The sequence below is a fragment of the Haematobia irritans genome, chromosome 1 (genome assembly GCF_050003625.1).
Source record: "Haematobia irritans isolate KBUSLIRL chromosome 1, ASM5000362v1, whole genome shotgun sequence".
Lineage (NCBI taxonomy): Eukaryota > Metazoa > Arthropoda > Insecta > Diptera > Muscidae > Haematobia > Haematobia irritans.
Window position 1 is genome coordinate 87,194,055 of NC_134397.1, and position 16,799 is coordinate 87,210,853.

Here is a 16,799-nt window from a genome sequence, read left to right on the forward strand (position 1 = left end):
TTAAGACAAGAATGATTAGTAAAATAAACAGAAAACTTAGTTAAAACTGTTCACGAGGCTTTGCAGCATATACTGAGTTTTACCGTATAAGTTTTTCTTGCTTTGTTTTCTTGATTTTGTATCGTTAATATTGAATATTTAATCAGCTGGCTAAAAATTGGGCCATTAGAGGGTTAAGTTAAATTTTGATGAAAACAGAAAATGTATGTTTTAAATTCTTTTTTCCGCAGCAAGTGTTATTTCTATTTTTAGTGTAACTTTTCAAAAAATGTCGTGTTTGGTAACATATTACCATATCGAGTGCAAACATAAACATATCGAGTGCAAACATTTTTTCCCAAACATATTATTTTTGTATCCAAACATATAAAAAACACACTTTTCCTCCGTGTACCAGCCGCTTTTTTATCTTCTACCTTTTTTTTGGATATATTTCATTTCGTTCAGTAAAACAATCTACAATATAATAATAATTTCACCAAAGTAAACTTTTATAATTTTGAATATTCTTTATTCACATTTCTTTCAAACTTAGATGTGTGATATATTTTAACATTCATATTTAAAACAGACATACTATTTCAAATATAGGTGCCACTTTGAAACACTTAATATTTTAATCATTTTAAAATAATTATACTGTACTTCTCAGATTCAATGTTTGTTGTAGATTAGACGTTGCTGTTCATACTGTTGTTTCTTTCAAAATTGATAAAGATAGGTTCAAACTATCTTGCAGTTCCTCATTTTCGGCATTCAAGTTGGAAGCAGCTTTAGACAAGTCACTAAAACCATCACAAGTCGTTAATGACTCTATGTTCACGTAACGAGATTTGCATGACACTGGTGGGACATCTGTTTGATATTGCTCCCTCCATACAATATCATTTCCCACATTTTCATCGATTATCAATTGGAGCTCATCAGACGGTGCTTGGCTTGAGTAGTTTTCTTGACCTGAAAAATAATAGATATTGATACTTCTTGATATACTGAAAAATGCCAAATTGTTAGTAATAATAAATCCATATAACAGTCAGACATAAAACAAATAAGACGATAAACTACCGCAAACAACATGTACGTAAATAGATATCCGATTATTAATATGTTCATTTTTACTTATTACATGAAGTCAGAACACAAGTCGATGTGCCCACATAATTTATTAAATTGTTTAACATTAACCCACAATTTAAGTTGTAAAAAATCTCTTTAAATATTGATTGATTCAATTAATTACTTAAAACAAAAAAAAATCAATGAAAAGGTTTTGCAATTGTCAACGTTATCAATTATAAATATAAATTTCTTCAATCACGAAAATAATATCAATCACATTATTAATAAGAATCATACAGCGACGAATTTCATTCGAAGAGTTTTAAATATAAGTGATAAGGATTTCTACGGGAAAAACATCAAACGCATAAAATACATTTTACTTAAAAATGAGTTTCCACGCACTATACAACAATTAATTAATCCTCTAATGCCCAATCCCGCCTTTAGGCAGGCTTCATTAAATAGGGAAGTTTTTAATAAAACACACTTTAATACAACAAAAATAAAAAAAAAATAAAATATAATAAAAAAAAAATTAGTTGAACCTGTTACCGTATAATTTTTTCTTGATTAGTTTTCTTGCTTTTGTGTCGTTAACATTGAATATTTAATCCGCTTACAAACAAATTTGGGCATTAGAGGGTTAAATATGTAGAAGAGGACAAATTAACTCGATTGGAGGACCCGAAAAAGTATATTTCAGTCACATACAAACCAGGCTTCACGGAAAGGCTGAAAAATTTAAATATATTCGACAAAGAAAAGTACCAGTTAGCTGAAAGGACACATCACACAGTCAATGAATATTATAGTAGGACGAAATCTAAGTTAAACACGGTATACAAGATTAAGTGTGGCGGTGACGAGTTGAACACGTGTACTAAAATATATGTTGGTACAATGAAAAAAATATTTACGTAATATAAAAGATTACGCAACCTAAATTTTAGGATGCGAAATTTACAAATTACTAAGGACAAATTTCTTTAAAATAATTAAATTTTAATTAAGATTAAGTTTATAATCTTAGCTTCAACATTTTTTTTATTAAATTTAGGACACAAATTTTGAAAATTTGCGTCCCTCGGTTAAAGTCGTATATCTTTTTTCCTTAAAGTAAAGAAACACGTTTTTATTTAAAGAAATCGTCCTTAAATCACTAAAATATGGAATCTTTAAATTTAAGATAAAAGCGCTTCAAATATAGGCTAATACTTATTTTGAGGATTTAGCATCTTTGGTTTAAAGTTTTTTTTTTTTTTTGAATTAAGAAAACATTTTGTACGTTAATGTATCCGTTATAATTTGGATTTTTAAAGTGTTATTTGTTTGTACGTGAATAGCTTTATGAATATACCGCGAAATCTCTATCTTAATTTTATTGATCCTGATGAGGAATTTTGCACAAGAAGTATATTTGATAGTATCGTAAAGTGTGCCCAGTTTGATTTAAATCGGTTCAGATTTAGGTATAGCCCCCATATAAACGTACATTTGCAGAAATGCATTATTTTACCCGAGTTAGTGAAGAGAACAAAAAATACGAAACTTTCAAGTTTTTGGGGCACGGACCAATTTTTTTCAAAAATTCCGATTTTTTGGGAATTAAAAATATGAATTGAAACCTTAATAACTTTTGAACTAATTGTGATATCAAAATGATTTTTATCGATTTTTGCAGGGATAATTGTTTCGAGAAATATTGCTGAATATAAAGGGTGATACGGTCAAAATTTAGTCAAGGGAAAACGCGTGTAAATCGGTGAAATCGTTTATTTAAAAAATCAAATTAAATTTCTTTTTCAAGTTCAATTAGTATAAAATTCAGGAAAAATATTCAGTTAGGCTTTCGCTTTTCCAAATCCGAATTGCCGGGCCTCACGCTTGACACCTGCCATCAGATTTTGTACAGCCACCTTGTCCACCTTCTTCGCCGCAGAAAGCCAGTTTGCCTTGAACTGCTGCTCGTCCTTAGCAGTTTTTTGGTCTTCTTTAGGTTCCGCTTAACAATAGCCCAGTATTTCTCTATTGGGCGGAGCTCTGGCGTGTTGGGAGGGTTCTTGTCCTTGGGAACCACCTGCACGTTGTTGGCGGCGTACCACTCCATAGCCTTTTTACCGTAATGGCAAGATGCCAAATCCGGCCAAAACAGTACGGAACAACCGTGTTTCTTCAGGAAAGGCAGCAGACGTTTATTCAAAAACTTTTTCACGTAAATTTCTTGGTTGACAGTCCCGGAAGCTATGAAAATGCTGCTTTTCAAGCCACAGGTACAGATGGCTTGCCAAACCAGATATTTCTTTGCGAACTTTGACAGTTTTATGTGCTTGAAAATATCTGCTACCTACCCCTTCCTTTTGCCGTATAAAACTCCTGTCCCGGAAGCTGCTTGTAGTCGGCTTTGACGTAGGTTTCGTCGTCCATTACCACGCAGTCAAACTTCGTCAGCATCGTCGTGGACAGCCTCCGGGATCGCGCTTTGGCCGTCGTATTTTGTTTATCATCGCGATTTGGAGTCACTACCTTCTTGTAAGTCGATAGTCCGGCTTGTTTTTTGGCTCGATGCACGGTTGTAGACGATACACCCAGCTTATTTACGGCATCTCGGAGAGAGAGAGGTTAGGGTTTCGCTTGAAACTACCGGCAACTCTCTTTGTCGTCTCAGCGGTTCCGGTTTTCGATTTCCCCCCGATCCAGACTTCCTGGCTGTCGACAAACGTTCCCCGAACACTTTAATTACATTTGTAACGGTTGATTTGGCAACTTTTAGCGATTTTGCCAGCTTTGTGTACGAGTAGCTCGGATTTTCGCGATGCGCGAGCAAAATTTTGATACGCTGCTCTTCTTGCTTGCACGGCATTTTGACAACTGAAGAGTGAATTCCAAAATCAAAATCAATAGGAGTAGAATACACACACACCTTCAAAATGAGGGGTGTTCAGGTTTTTTAAATGCAAAATGAAAGAAATACGTCAAGTTTATATTGACCAAATTTTGACCGTATCACCCTTTACCATTCCCAAAATTGGTATCAAAAATCCCCAAAGTGGGGACATATATTGAAAAACGTATTTTTTTGTAAATTGCATATTTGTCTGCTGTTTACTAGTAGGCTGTTGAAGCCTTTTACAGTTGTTTAGTGGGCACATGGGGCTTTCTGGAAAACAGATCGGCTTAGCAATCGGTACTTTGCCGAATGAGAATTTTTGAAAACAAAATTTTTTCTTTTTGAAAAATTGCCGATTTTGGGAGGAGAATAACTCATATACTACTTGACCAAAATGGCCGATAAAACCTATCCTTATTTGGTGGTCTATAAGAAACAAGCAAAAAAAGGTTGAGAAAAATCTTTAAAAAAAATGTTATGACAGAAAGAATGTATGTGCCTTTTTCCAAAAAGTGGTCAAAATTCGATTTTTGGTTGAAATTGTAATTTGTGGACTTTACAACTTTTAATCTAAAGCACATGGGTACACATTTTTTTCTTCTATGATTAGTAGAATTTGGTAGGGAGTGCAATTAAGATGAAATTATTCAAAAACAGAAGTTCTAGGTTCAAAATACTGACCTCACTTTGTCAAAATTTGTGGGGCCCATATCTTGCGAAAGGTAAAAGATAATTGCACACGCACGCGTACTTTTTTGTACAGCTTTACAAGTTCTACCCAAAAAAATCATCGAACTCGTTTCAAAATTGCGGAGTTGACAGCTAAAACAAAATTTCATACCCCAAGGAAAACACTTCAGTTTTCACATAAAGAAACTATCGAATGGAGCGACTATCGATAGTTTTGCAGCTCTATTATATTGTCCGCAAAGTCACGGTAAATCCCAAAACTTCTACTCCTAAACTTGCTGTTGATGTTGAAAATCATTTAGGGAAGGCTTGCAGTGCACAAAGAATTCACCGGGTACTTCACAACCATGATTTAAATGGTCGAGAAGTACCAACTCAGCTTCGATAAAGAGTATATTTTTAAAAGTTCAGAGTTCTGGAAATCTGAAATTTTCGCAGACGAGTCAAAATTTTTGGCTCAGATGACATGTCTTATGTATGGCGGAAGCCAAACACTAAACTACAAAATGTGAATTTACGACCAACTGTGAAACATGGTGGTTTGGGCTTGCATGTCAGCAGCGGGGGTCGGCAACTTAGTATTCATTGAAGGAAATATGAATAAAGAAATGTACCTTAGAGCCTAAAGAAGACGCTGTTGGGGGAATGACAGAAAATTGGGCCAAAAACCACAGAAAATCTCGATGCCAAAAGGACTAAAGTCCGTTCTAGACCAAAAAGGTGGTCACAGCAAATATTGATGTAAACTATTTCCAAATTAATTTTTAAGAATACCAAGACTCATTTACCTGCATGAAATAAGATGTTTATATTGACCAAATTTTGACCGTATCACCCTTTAAGTTAACGTTTTCCAGGTCCGCCAGTAATATGAAGCTATATGCCCCTAAAATTTGCTTACGCCTTACACAAAATGCAGGACACTCACAGGTGTTTTATTGATTCCTTTTCCTCCGCATCATGACAGCTCATACAATAGTCATTATACACCAATAATTTTTGCAAAATCGCCTATCAGGCAGCGACCCGTTATAGCAGATATCAGGAGTGATATCTGGCGTCTCGAGAACACTAGCATATCTAGTGTGCCGTTTAAGTTTAAATGGGGCCATATTTGCCGTTACAACCCTTACAATTCTCCCATCGAACATTTGCCATCATGACAGTCTTCTCACGCAGTAAGAGCTTGCAGGTAGCCAGAGGCATACCAACAGATTCTAGTTCCCCTGGAATATGTAAGGTAGTTCCTAGCCTTGCTAGCTCATCTGCTTCGCAGTTCCCCGGTATGTTCCTATGGCCAGGCACCCATATTAGGTGAATATTGTGCTGCTCAGCCATCTCATTGAGAGATTTGTGGCAGTCGATGGCCGTTTTCGAGTTGAGGAACACAGAGTCCAATTTTATTGCAGGTTGACTGTCTGAGTATATATTAATGCCAATATTGCTTGGAGCATTACTTCTCAGCCAATTCACCACTTCTCTTATTGCTAATATTTCAGCCTGAAAAACACTACAGTGATCAGGTAATCTTTTCGCTATTCGAAGTTCCAGATCTTTAGAATGTACTCCGAAACCCACTTGGCCATCCAATTTGGAGCCATCAGTGTAGAAATCTATATATCTTTTATTCACCGGGGTCCGTGTACACCACGCCTCACTGTTGGGAATTAGAGTCTCAAACTTTTTGTCGAAAAGTGGACTCGCCTCAAAATAACGCACATCTGGCATTATTTTGAGGACGGAACTGTGACCGTAACTTTTTTCCGACCACAGCGATAGCTCGCGCAACCGCACAGCCGTTGTTGCATCTGACTGTTTGGCCAAAATGTCTAAAGGCAATAGAAGCAGTATGACATTAAGGGAGTTTGTTCCTGTCTTGCTGAATGCACCTGAGATGCACAAGCACGCCATACGCTGAACTTTGTCTAAACTTGTCGGCTGGTGAAGTGCCGGCCACCAGACTACAACGCCATATAGCATTATAGGTCTAACCACTGCCGTGTATAGCCAATGTACAATTTTTGGTTTTAGCCCCCACTTTTTCCCTATTGCCTTTTTGCACGAGTATAAAGCTAACGTTGCTTTCCTCGCCCTTTCTTCAATATTAAGCTTAAAGTTCAGCTTCCTGTCCCCAATAACGCCAAGGTATTTTGCACACTCCTTAAAGGGAATTTGAATACCCCCTAAGGAAATGGACCTAACCGTGGGAGTTTTGCGATCTTTGCAGTACATGACTAGTTCTGTCTTTGCAGGATTTACCCCAAGACCATTATCTTTCGCCCATTTCTCAGTCATCCGGAGGGCTCTCTGTATAATATCTCTAACTGTTGATGGGAATTTTCCCCTGACTGCTAGCGCCACATCATCTGCGTATGCCACCACTTGTATCCTTTCTTTTTCTAGGGAAACCAGAAGGTCGTATATAGCAACATTCCAAAGAAGAGGTGATAGAACTCCTCCTTGAGGAGTGCCTCTGTTCACATACCTTTGTATTGCTTGTCCTAGTGTGGCTGAAATGCGTCTCTTCCTTAGAAGTTCGTCTAACAGCCTAAGTATACCTGGATCAACATTTAGAGTTGTCAGTCCATTTAATATCGAGCTCGGATGGACGTTATTGAACGCCCCTTCGATGTCTAGAAATGCCACGAGTGTGTATTCTTTGACAGATAGTGAGCTTTCAATAAAGCTGACTAGTTCATGTAATGCGGTCTCAGTAGACCTGTCCTTCGAGTATGCATGTTGTCGTTTCGAGAGCAAACTTGAATCGACTCTAGTTCTAAGATAAATATCTATCATCCTCTCCAGAGTCTTAACAATCTAATGCCCCAATTATTTTGCCAGCTGATTAAGTTTTCAATGTTAACGACACAAAAGCAAGAGAACTAAGCAAGAAAAAATTATACGGCAAAATTCAGCATATGCTGCAAAGCCTCGTGAATAGTTTCAAATATGTTTTCTTTCTATTTTGCCCATTTTTGTTGTCTTAAGGTGTGTTTTACTAAAAGCTTCCTTATTAAATGAAGCCCGCTTAAAGGCGGTCTTGGGCATTAGAGGGTTAAGTAGGAATGATGATAAGCTGATTGGTCGGAAATCCTTCGCATTCGAGTGAGAGGCTTTTCCCGCTTTAGGTATGAAAACGACTTTTGATTCCCTCCACTTTCCTGGGATATATCATAAGTTGATACATCCTTTATATATCGTCGACAACCAAGGGATAATTTTGTCAGTCACTGCTTATAACTCCGCCGGAGTAATTCCATCAGGTCCAGGCGATTTAAATGGTTCAAAGCTATTTAACGCCCATCTTATTCTAGATTCCGATACAATTTCCTCGATAGGAAACGACCGCTGAGCCACTGTGGCACCGCCAGAACCTGGTTCAACCTGATTTCCAGGAAGATGTGTGTCCAATAGTACCTCCAGCGTCTCCTCACTGGACGTTGTCCAATTCCCTTCCGATGTTTTAATGAAACCTGGAGCGGAGTTGGTGGATGCTAGAACCTTCCGTAGGAAGCCTCGGACGTATTCTCAATACTGCTGCAGTAATCATTCCAAGAGTTATGCTGAGCATTTCTCAGTTCTCGCTTGTATCCTCTCAGATTCTTCTTGTAAGCGTCCCAATCATCAGGTGCTCTAGTGGACTTTGCCTAGTTAAAGAGCTTCCTGCAGGATTTCCTCATATTACTTAATTCCCTAGACCACCATGGTGGTCGATTTTCCCCCTTGGCTGCCTTCTAGGGCAAGCAGCTTTCAGTGAGATGTTGAAGGCCTTAGTAATCCGCTCCACTGCGTGTTCGATATCTTGCACATTTCTCATATTTGTCTCTGTTATTTCCGGTATCATCATATTGAACGATTCCCTATACCTATTCCAGTCAGCTTTTCTAACATTTGGCGGAAATATGGTCTTGGTGGTATGAACATCAAATTTGAAACTGATGTAGCGATGATCTGAGAAGCTGTGTTCACTTAAAACCTGCCACTCAGATATCATTTCATACAGTTCTTGCGAGGCCAAGGTGATGTCCAAAACCTCTTGCCTGTTTTTAGTGACAAAGGTTGGGGCATCTCCCTTGTTGCAAACTACCAGATTAGTACCAAAATAAACTCTATTAGCGACTCTCCCCTTGCATTAGTATCACTACTTCCCCATACACTATGATGCGCATTCGCATCGCATCCCATAATGAGTTTCGTCTTTGTTTTCAGTGACTCCTCAACTAAGGTCTTAACGGCACATTGAGGCATCTCCCTGTCATGTCCCATATAGACCGAAGATACCCAATATTTGCATTTGGCCATTTCTAAACTGGCAACGACAGTGTCTGCATTGCACATTGAAGGAAGCAGAAACAAGTTAAGCTCGTTTTTAGCAATTATACAGGCTCAAATTACATCATTACCAGTATACTGCAATAGTTTGAACCCCGGAGTACTTAATTCACATATTTTGTTTCTATAAACATATGGTTCTTGAATAAGAACTATGTCTATGTCTCCTTTCATCAGGAGAACTTTTAAGGCAGCACATGCAGCCTTACAATGATGAAGATTTATCTGGAGGATCCGTAGGACCATCGAGATTTTCAACAACCGTCACTTCAGCCGCTTCAATCGAGTCCTCAAGAATGTCCTCTTCAGAGATCTCGGTGACTCTGGTGAGTTCTGAGGCAGTAGAAGCCTCCTCACGCATACGGTATCTATCCATGTCTTCATCTTTGGTATCTCCCCCGACTTCGCAAGAGGATCCGCTTACTTCTGATTCAGACAGAGGCTTGTCCATTTCTGAATCCTTTAGCTGATCGTTTTTATAGACCTTCATTTGGATATAATGAAAGCCATAAGCCATGAGACTTTGCTAGATGTGGCAAAGACTGAGTGTTTAATATAAACACTGCATGCCGTCTTGGCCCATCCACTTCATCCAAACGGCCAACCTTCCAATCAGCTGTTGGAAGATCTGGATTGCATTGTTTCAGTCTATTTAAAATAGATTCAGGGTCAGGAGGGTTTGCAGGTATCCACGCATGTGCTCTAGGTCTAGCCGGTATGTCTTTCTTCTCGACTAACTCTAGAGCAGCTCCTTCCCAAACTTCACCAATTAGTATCAGAGCAGCTTTAAAACATTCTATAGACCTCTGGTCCTCAAATGCGACTAGCTTAAATCGTCCTTGAAACCAACCAGCCTCTTGGTGTCGTGGGTTTGGGCCGGGAAACTTTTCCAGCACCTGTGAGTAGACGCCAGACAAAGCATTCTCAATTTCCCCCCATTTTTGCTTTGGAACCATACCGTCCAATGCTCCTTTATTTATGATAACCATCACAAGGATGTCTTTAGCAACTTAGGCAAACGATCGTTGATCCCTTTTGGAGGATGGCAGCTCATCCGGTGATCGTTCCCTTTTTCCAGCCTCAAGAATTCCTTGAGCCCATTTTAAGGAATCGCTTTGTTTAGTCGACAACGTGCTTGGGTCGACTGATCCTAATTTCTCTAGGATAAACAAAGCATTTGTGCGTTCCTTGAATCTCTTTCGTGAGGGATTACCTCCTTTTGATGCCGAGTTTTTGAATTCCTTCCAAAATTTCAAACTTACACCAAAAACAGTTTTTTTATTGCAAAATTGTTATTTTTCCAATAAAAAATAATATTTTATCCAAAAACTCGGCCCATTTCGTTTATATCAAGCACTGTTTCTGACTACAAATCTTTAATAACCCACATTTCGAAGTTTCATTAAAAAATTTAATATAGTATAAATATGTAAATTAAAAAAAAAATGGTGTTAGGTCGGAGCAGGGATTGAACCTACGACCCTTTGCATGCAAGGCGGACATGCTAACCATTGCTCCACGTGGCAAACAAATGTATGTTTCTGTTAAATAATGTTTTGTTTGCATCGACTCGTGGGCGCCGCAGACTATGCTACATAAATATAACTTACAATGATAATTGTCTATTGATGACCATAACAGCTACGTAGCCCAGTGGGTAGTGTGTTGGCTTACAAACTGTATGGTCCACGGTTCGATTCTCCGTCCAGGCGAAAGGTAGAATTTAAAAAACTTATAAAATTGTATAATTTCTTCAAAATTATTTGTATTACAGCAAAAGGTGCCAATAACTAAAAAATTTCGTGGAAGTGAAAATTTTGTGAGGGAATGAGCACAATATTCTTTTTATTTTTGGGCTCAAGATGCTTCCAAACATATAATATGTTCACATTAAACAAACATTTTAATGTTTCGGCAGTATCCTGCAAAATAGGTTTGGAACATATGTTAGAGAAGAGAGTTTTTTTTTGAGGGTGTAGTACTTCTTTTTCAGTTCATTATTAAGATTGCAAAGTAAGGCTTTGAAAATTGTACATGACTTGCCCATCATTTATTCTACACTTGATCTCTACAAAAATAGATTTCCTTCGATATTGCCAGTATATGGTTTATGTAGAATGCAACTTATGGGTTTTCTACTGTCGAAAAGTTGTAAACGTCATATTACTGTATAATACGTAAAAAACGTAGTAAATGTCGAAAACACCTACAGGATCCTTAGATTTGGTTTCAAAAACTATTTTTAACATTTAAGACATGAAAACGTTATATTGAAGTATGTTAGAATTTTTTTATAATGATATTTTTAAATTTTTTACTCAAAAGCAATTTGCATAATTTGTAGGCATAACGTTTGAATGCAACCCGCTTACAAATTGCAGAAACTGTGAAAATATTTGTGGCAAAAATCGGATTTAGGTACAACGTGTGGTCATGCAAAATACCAACTACGCAGATTTAAATTTATTAATAACAGTAGTACGCCTATATTAACTATTTTTTATAATGAAAAGACATTCTCAAATCAAATGAGACATAAATGGCTTTTCGTAAGATTATTGAAAAACCATAAAATATATATAGGTTTTTTTACTAAATATAAAGTTCTATTCAACTTTATGAAAATAAAATTGAAAAAACAACAATAACTTTGCAAAATTCTTTCTTAACAACATTTGTATAAAAAAACTCAACATTTTACGCGTCAAAGGTGAGTCAACACTTGGATAACAACTCATTTATTACACTAGGTCACAAATAACAAAATTTTCTCTGTTATTTGTTTCTAGCATACTTTTTCCCATTGATTTTGACCTACTAAACACGAAAATGAGTTTTAAAAAATTTTCTGTCGATTGGTTTTCGAGATACCAATTTTTGAACTTTTTTTGTTTAATTTTTGGAGGTACACTTACAATTTTGAGCATATCTTTCGTCTTCTTTGACCTTTTTGATCCTACTTCTACTCCAAAATAAGAAAATTGAGCCGTCTACAACTCATTCTCAGAAAATTTTCAAATCGGGTAAGTAGTTTGGATGTTGGCGGCTTAAAAAGGTTAAAAAACGGCGTTTTTTTTTTGTAAAAATGTGGCAGAAAAACCATATAAAAATTCATATAAAATATAAAACACGATGCTAACAGCAAGTTTTTTTACGTATAGCTAAAATTTTACAAAAAATTTACAAAGAAAATAAGCCCTTACTTAATAAAATCTTACCACAAATAGCGGACTTATAATTTTTTTGGTAAAAGACCGAAAAGACCAAATCATATATGCGGAAGCTCTGTGCAAAATGGGTGCCGCGCGAGCTCACATTTGACCAAAAACAACAACGTGTTGATGATTCTGAGCGGTGTTTGCAGCTGTTAACTCGTAATACACCCGAGTTTTTCCGTCGACATGTGACAATGGATGAAACATGGCTCCATCACTACACTCCTGAGTCCAATCGATAGTCGGCTGAGTGGACAGCGACCGGTGAACCGTCTCCGAAGCGTGGAATGACTCAAAAGTCTGCTGGCAAAGTAATGGCCTCTGTTTTTTGGGATGCGCATGGAATAATTTTTATCGATTATCTTGAGAAGGAAAAAACCATCATCAGTGACTATTATATGGCGTTATTGGAGCGTTTGAAGGTCGAAATCGCGGAAAACAGCCCCATATGAAGAAGAAACAAGTATATACGGCCGTAAGTTCGGCCAGGCCGAATCTTATGTACCCTCCACCATGGATTGCGTAGAAACTTCTATGAAAGACTAACATCCACAATTACTTGGGTTGTGGTATCTTAAAACTTCTTAACATCGTTTTCTAAATTATGAGTTAGTCCATACGTGGTATATATTAGACAAAAAAGTTATGTATAGTTAAGTCTTCAAATAATTAGGAATCGATATGGACTTTTTGCACGGTACGTAGAGAGCCAGAATTGAAATATGGGGGTCGCTTATGTGGGGGCTATATACAATTATGAACTTGATATGGACCACTTTTTGTGTGATTGGGGATCGATTTATCGGAGGGCCATATATAACTATAGACCGATATGGACCTAGTTAGGCATGGTTGTTAACGACCATATACTAGCACAATGTACCAAATTTCAACTCACTCGGATGAAATTTGCTCCTTCAAGAGGCTCCAAAACCAAATCTCGGGATCGGTTTATATGAGGCTATGTATGATTATGGACTGATATGGACCACTTTTGGCATGGTTGTTAAATATCATATACTTCCACCACGTACCAAATTTCAAGCAGATCGGATGAATTTTGCTTCTCCAAAAAGGCACCGGAGGTCAAATCTGGGGATCGGTTTATATGGGAGCTATATATAATTATGGACTGATAGGAACCATTTCCTGCATGGTTGTTGGATACCATATACTAACATCACGTACCAAATTTCAACCGAATGGGAAGAATTTTGCTCTTCCAAGGTGCTCTGCAGGTCAAATCTGGGGATCGGTTTATATGGGGCCTATATATAATTATGGACCGATATCGACCAATTTTTGCATGGGAGTTTGAGGCCATATATTAACACCACGTACCAAATTTCAGCCGGATCGGATGAAATTTGCTTCTCTTGGCGGCCTCGCAATCCAAATCGGGGGATCGGTTTATATGGGGGCTATATATAATTATGGACCGATGTGGACCAGTTTTTGCATAGTTGTTACAGACCATATACTAACACCATGTACCAAATTTCAGTCGGATCGGATGAAATTTGCTTCTCTTAGAGGCCTCGCAAGCCAAATCGGGGGATCGGTTTATATGGGGGCTATATATAATTATGGACTGATGTAGACCAATTTTTGCATGGTTGTTAAAGACCATATACTCACATCATGTACCAAATTTCAGCCGGATCGGATGAAATTTGCTTCTCTTATAGCCCTCGCAAGCCAAATTTGGGGGTACGTTTATATGGGGGCTATACGTAAAAGTGGACCGATATGGCCCAATACCATCCGACCTACATCAATAACAACTACTTGTGCCAAGTTTCAAGTCGATAGCTTGTTTCGTTCGGAAGTTAGCGTGATTTCAACAGACGGACGGACGGACATGCTCAGATCGACTCAGAATTTCACCACGACCCAGAATATATATACATTATGGGGTCTTAGAGCAATATTTCGATGCGTTACAAACGGAATGACAAAGTTAATCCTATGGTGGAGGGTATAAAAAGTGTTGTTCCACCAAGACAACGCACCGTGCCACAAGTCATTGAGAACGATGGCAAAAATTCATGAATTGGGCTTCGAATTGCTTCCCCACCCACCGTATTCTCCAGATCTGGCCCCAGCGACTTTTTCTTATTCTCAGACCTCAAAAGGATGCTCGCAGGGAAAAAATTTGACTGCAATGAAGAGGTGATCGCCGAAACTGAGGCCTATTTTGAGGCAAAACCGAAGGGGTACTACCAAAATGGTATCAAAAAATTGGAAGGTCGTTATAATCGTTGTATCGCTTTTGAAGGGAACTATGTTGAATAATAAAAATAATAAATAAAAATAATAAAATAATAAAATTTTGACAAAAAATGTGTTTTTCTTTGTTAGACCGGGGACTTATCAGCCAACCTGTTAGTATAAATATAAATGTGTAAATTAAAAAAAATGGTGTTCGGTCGGAGCAGGGATTGAACCCACGACCCTTTGCATGCAAGGCGGACATGCTAACCATTGCTCCACGTGGCAAACAAATGTATGTTTCTGTTAAATAATGTTTTGTTTGCATCGGCTCGTGGGCGCCGCAGACTATGCTACATAAATATAACTTATTAGATGACCATAACAGCTACCTAGCCCAGTGGGTAGTGTGTTGGCTTACAAACTGTATGGTCCTCGGTTCGATTCTCCGTCCAGGCGAAAGGTAAAATTTAAAAAATTTATAAAATTAAATAATTTCTTCAACATTATTTGTATTACAGAAAAGGGTGCCAAGAACTAAAAAATTTCGTGGAAGTGAAAATTATGTGAGGGAATGAGCACAATCTTCTTTGGGGAAAATTCTTCGAAGCATATACTAGTTTTGCGCTTAAAATGCTTCCAAACCTTTATGTTCACATAAAACAAATATATTAATTTTTCGGCAGTATCCAATAATATATGTGCTTCCTGCAATATATGTTTGGAACATATGTTTTTTGAGAGTGTATGAATATTGTTTTACCATTTTGGATTTTTTTGGGTAATGTGTTGACAACTCTTTTGTAGCACCAAATGTTTAATTTTCAGAAGTTAAAAAATTGATTTTATGCATGAGATTTCCGTCACTTGGCTCATACTGCAATGATACAATCCATCCCAAGCCATTATATTTCACTTTATGAACAGAATATGGATTCTTTCGATAAACGAAAATTTAACCATATTACTGAACTGGACTTTCTCGTAACCTGTTCCAAGATAACATCTATGTCTGTTGGGTAGGACAACATAGATCCAAAATTTTTTAAAAATCCTCTTACGTGTTGTGCTACCCTTCATTGTTTATATCTTTAATTACATTATTGAGAACAGCAGTTACCCCAATAGCTGGAAGCATACAAAAATAATTCCTATACCAAAACACAATGTAGAACTACGACCTATAGCTATTTTATCCTTCTTATCAATGATTTTCGAGAAATTACTGCATCGCCAGATAAGTTCTTTTAAAGGGTGGTTAAATTGTAAGGGCCGATGTTGAATGTGAACCACACCTAAACGCCAAGTTTTTTCCGAATTTTATTTGATATTTCTCTATTTCAGACTTACTCAATTTGAACCATGGACGTCGTGAATGGGCAGAATGGTTCCAAGAAATGGCAACAGTGGATGATAAATTTTCGAAGAAAATCATCTTCAGTGATGAGGCACATTTTCACCTCAGTGGATTCGTCAATAAACAGAATTGCCGCATTTGGGCGAATGAGAATCCAAGATTGATTGTCGAAAAACCAATGCACCCACAAAGAGTGACTGTTTGGTGCGGTTTATGGGCTGGAGGGATCATCGGGCCGTATTTTTTTTTCCAAAATGAGGCCGGTCAGGCAGTTACTGTGAATGTGGTTCGCTATCATGAGATGATAACGAACTTTTTATGGCCCGAATTGGAAGATATGGATGTGGACGATATGTGGTTTCAGCAGGACGGTGCCACTTGCTGCACAGCTAACGAAACAATGGATCTTTTGCGCAACAAATTCAATGGCCGTGTTATCACACGTAATGGCGATGTCAATTGGCCGCCAAGATCATGTGATTTGACACCGTTGGACTTTTTTCGTTGGGGTTATTTGAAAGAAAAGGTGTATGTCGATAAGCCAGCAACAATTCAAGAGCTAAAGGATGAGATAATTCGGCACATTAACGGCATAGAACCTCCATTATGCCTCAGTGTCATCGAAAATTTGGACCATCGGATGAAGGTGTGCCACCGAGGTCGCGACGCCCATTTGGCCGATATTTTGTTCCATACATAATTGAGTAATACCAATATATCATAATAAAATAAAATTACAAAAAAATTTCCTAAATATTTTGTGTTTTATTCAAAATCAACATCGGCCCTTGAAATTTTAACCACCCTTTATAAATAAACACGAATTATTAATATCAAAACAATCTGGATTTCGAGCTCCACGTAACTGTACTATAGCGCTACTAGATGTCAGCGAAGATATTCGTTCTGAGATTGAACACGATAAAGTTAATATCCTGGTTTTATTAGACCATTCTAAGGCTTTCGATACAGTGGACCATGACATTTTGATATCAAAACGTTTCGCTTTTCGGAATCAATCAGACTCGTGCATTCTTATTGA

General features: G+C 37.5%; 1 protein-coding gene across 3 annotated transcripts in view; it reads right to left on the minus strand.

Annotated features, from left to right (window-relative positions):
- Positions 1–16,799, minus strand: part of 5PtaseI (inositol polyphosphate-5-phosphatase A) — a 307,223-nt gene that overhangs the window by 31,525 nt on the left and 258,899 nt on the right. Inside the window, exon 9 of one of the 3 annotated variants that reach the window (XM_075291072.1) lies at positions 485–957. The exons of 1 other annotated variant lie outside the window; for it this stretch is intronic. In XM_075291072.1, coding sequence (XP_075147187.1) covers positions 686–957 — 272 coding nt within the window. In that variant the 3' untranslated portion in view covers positions 485–685. Of the gene's footprint in view, positions 1–484; positions 958–16,799 lie in introns of those variants that run through there. One more of the 3 variants, XM_075291075.1, reaches the window with a different exon arrangement.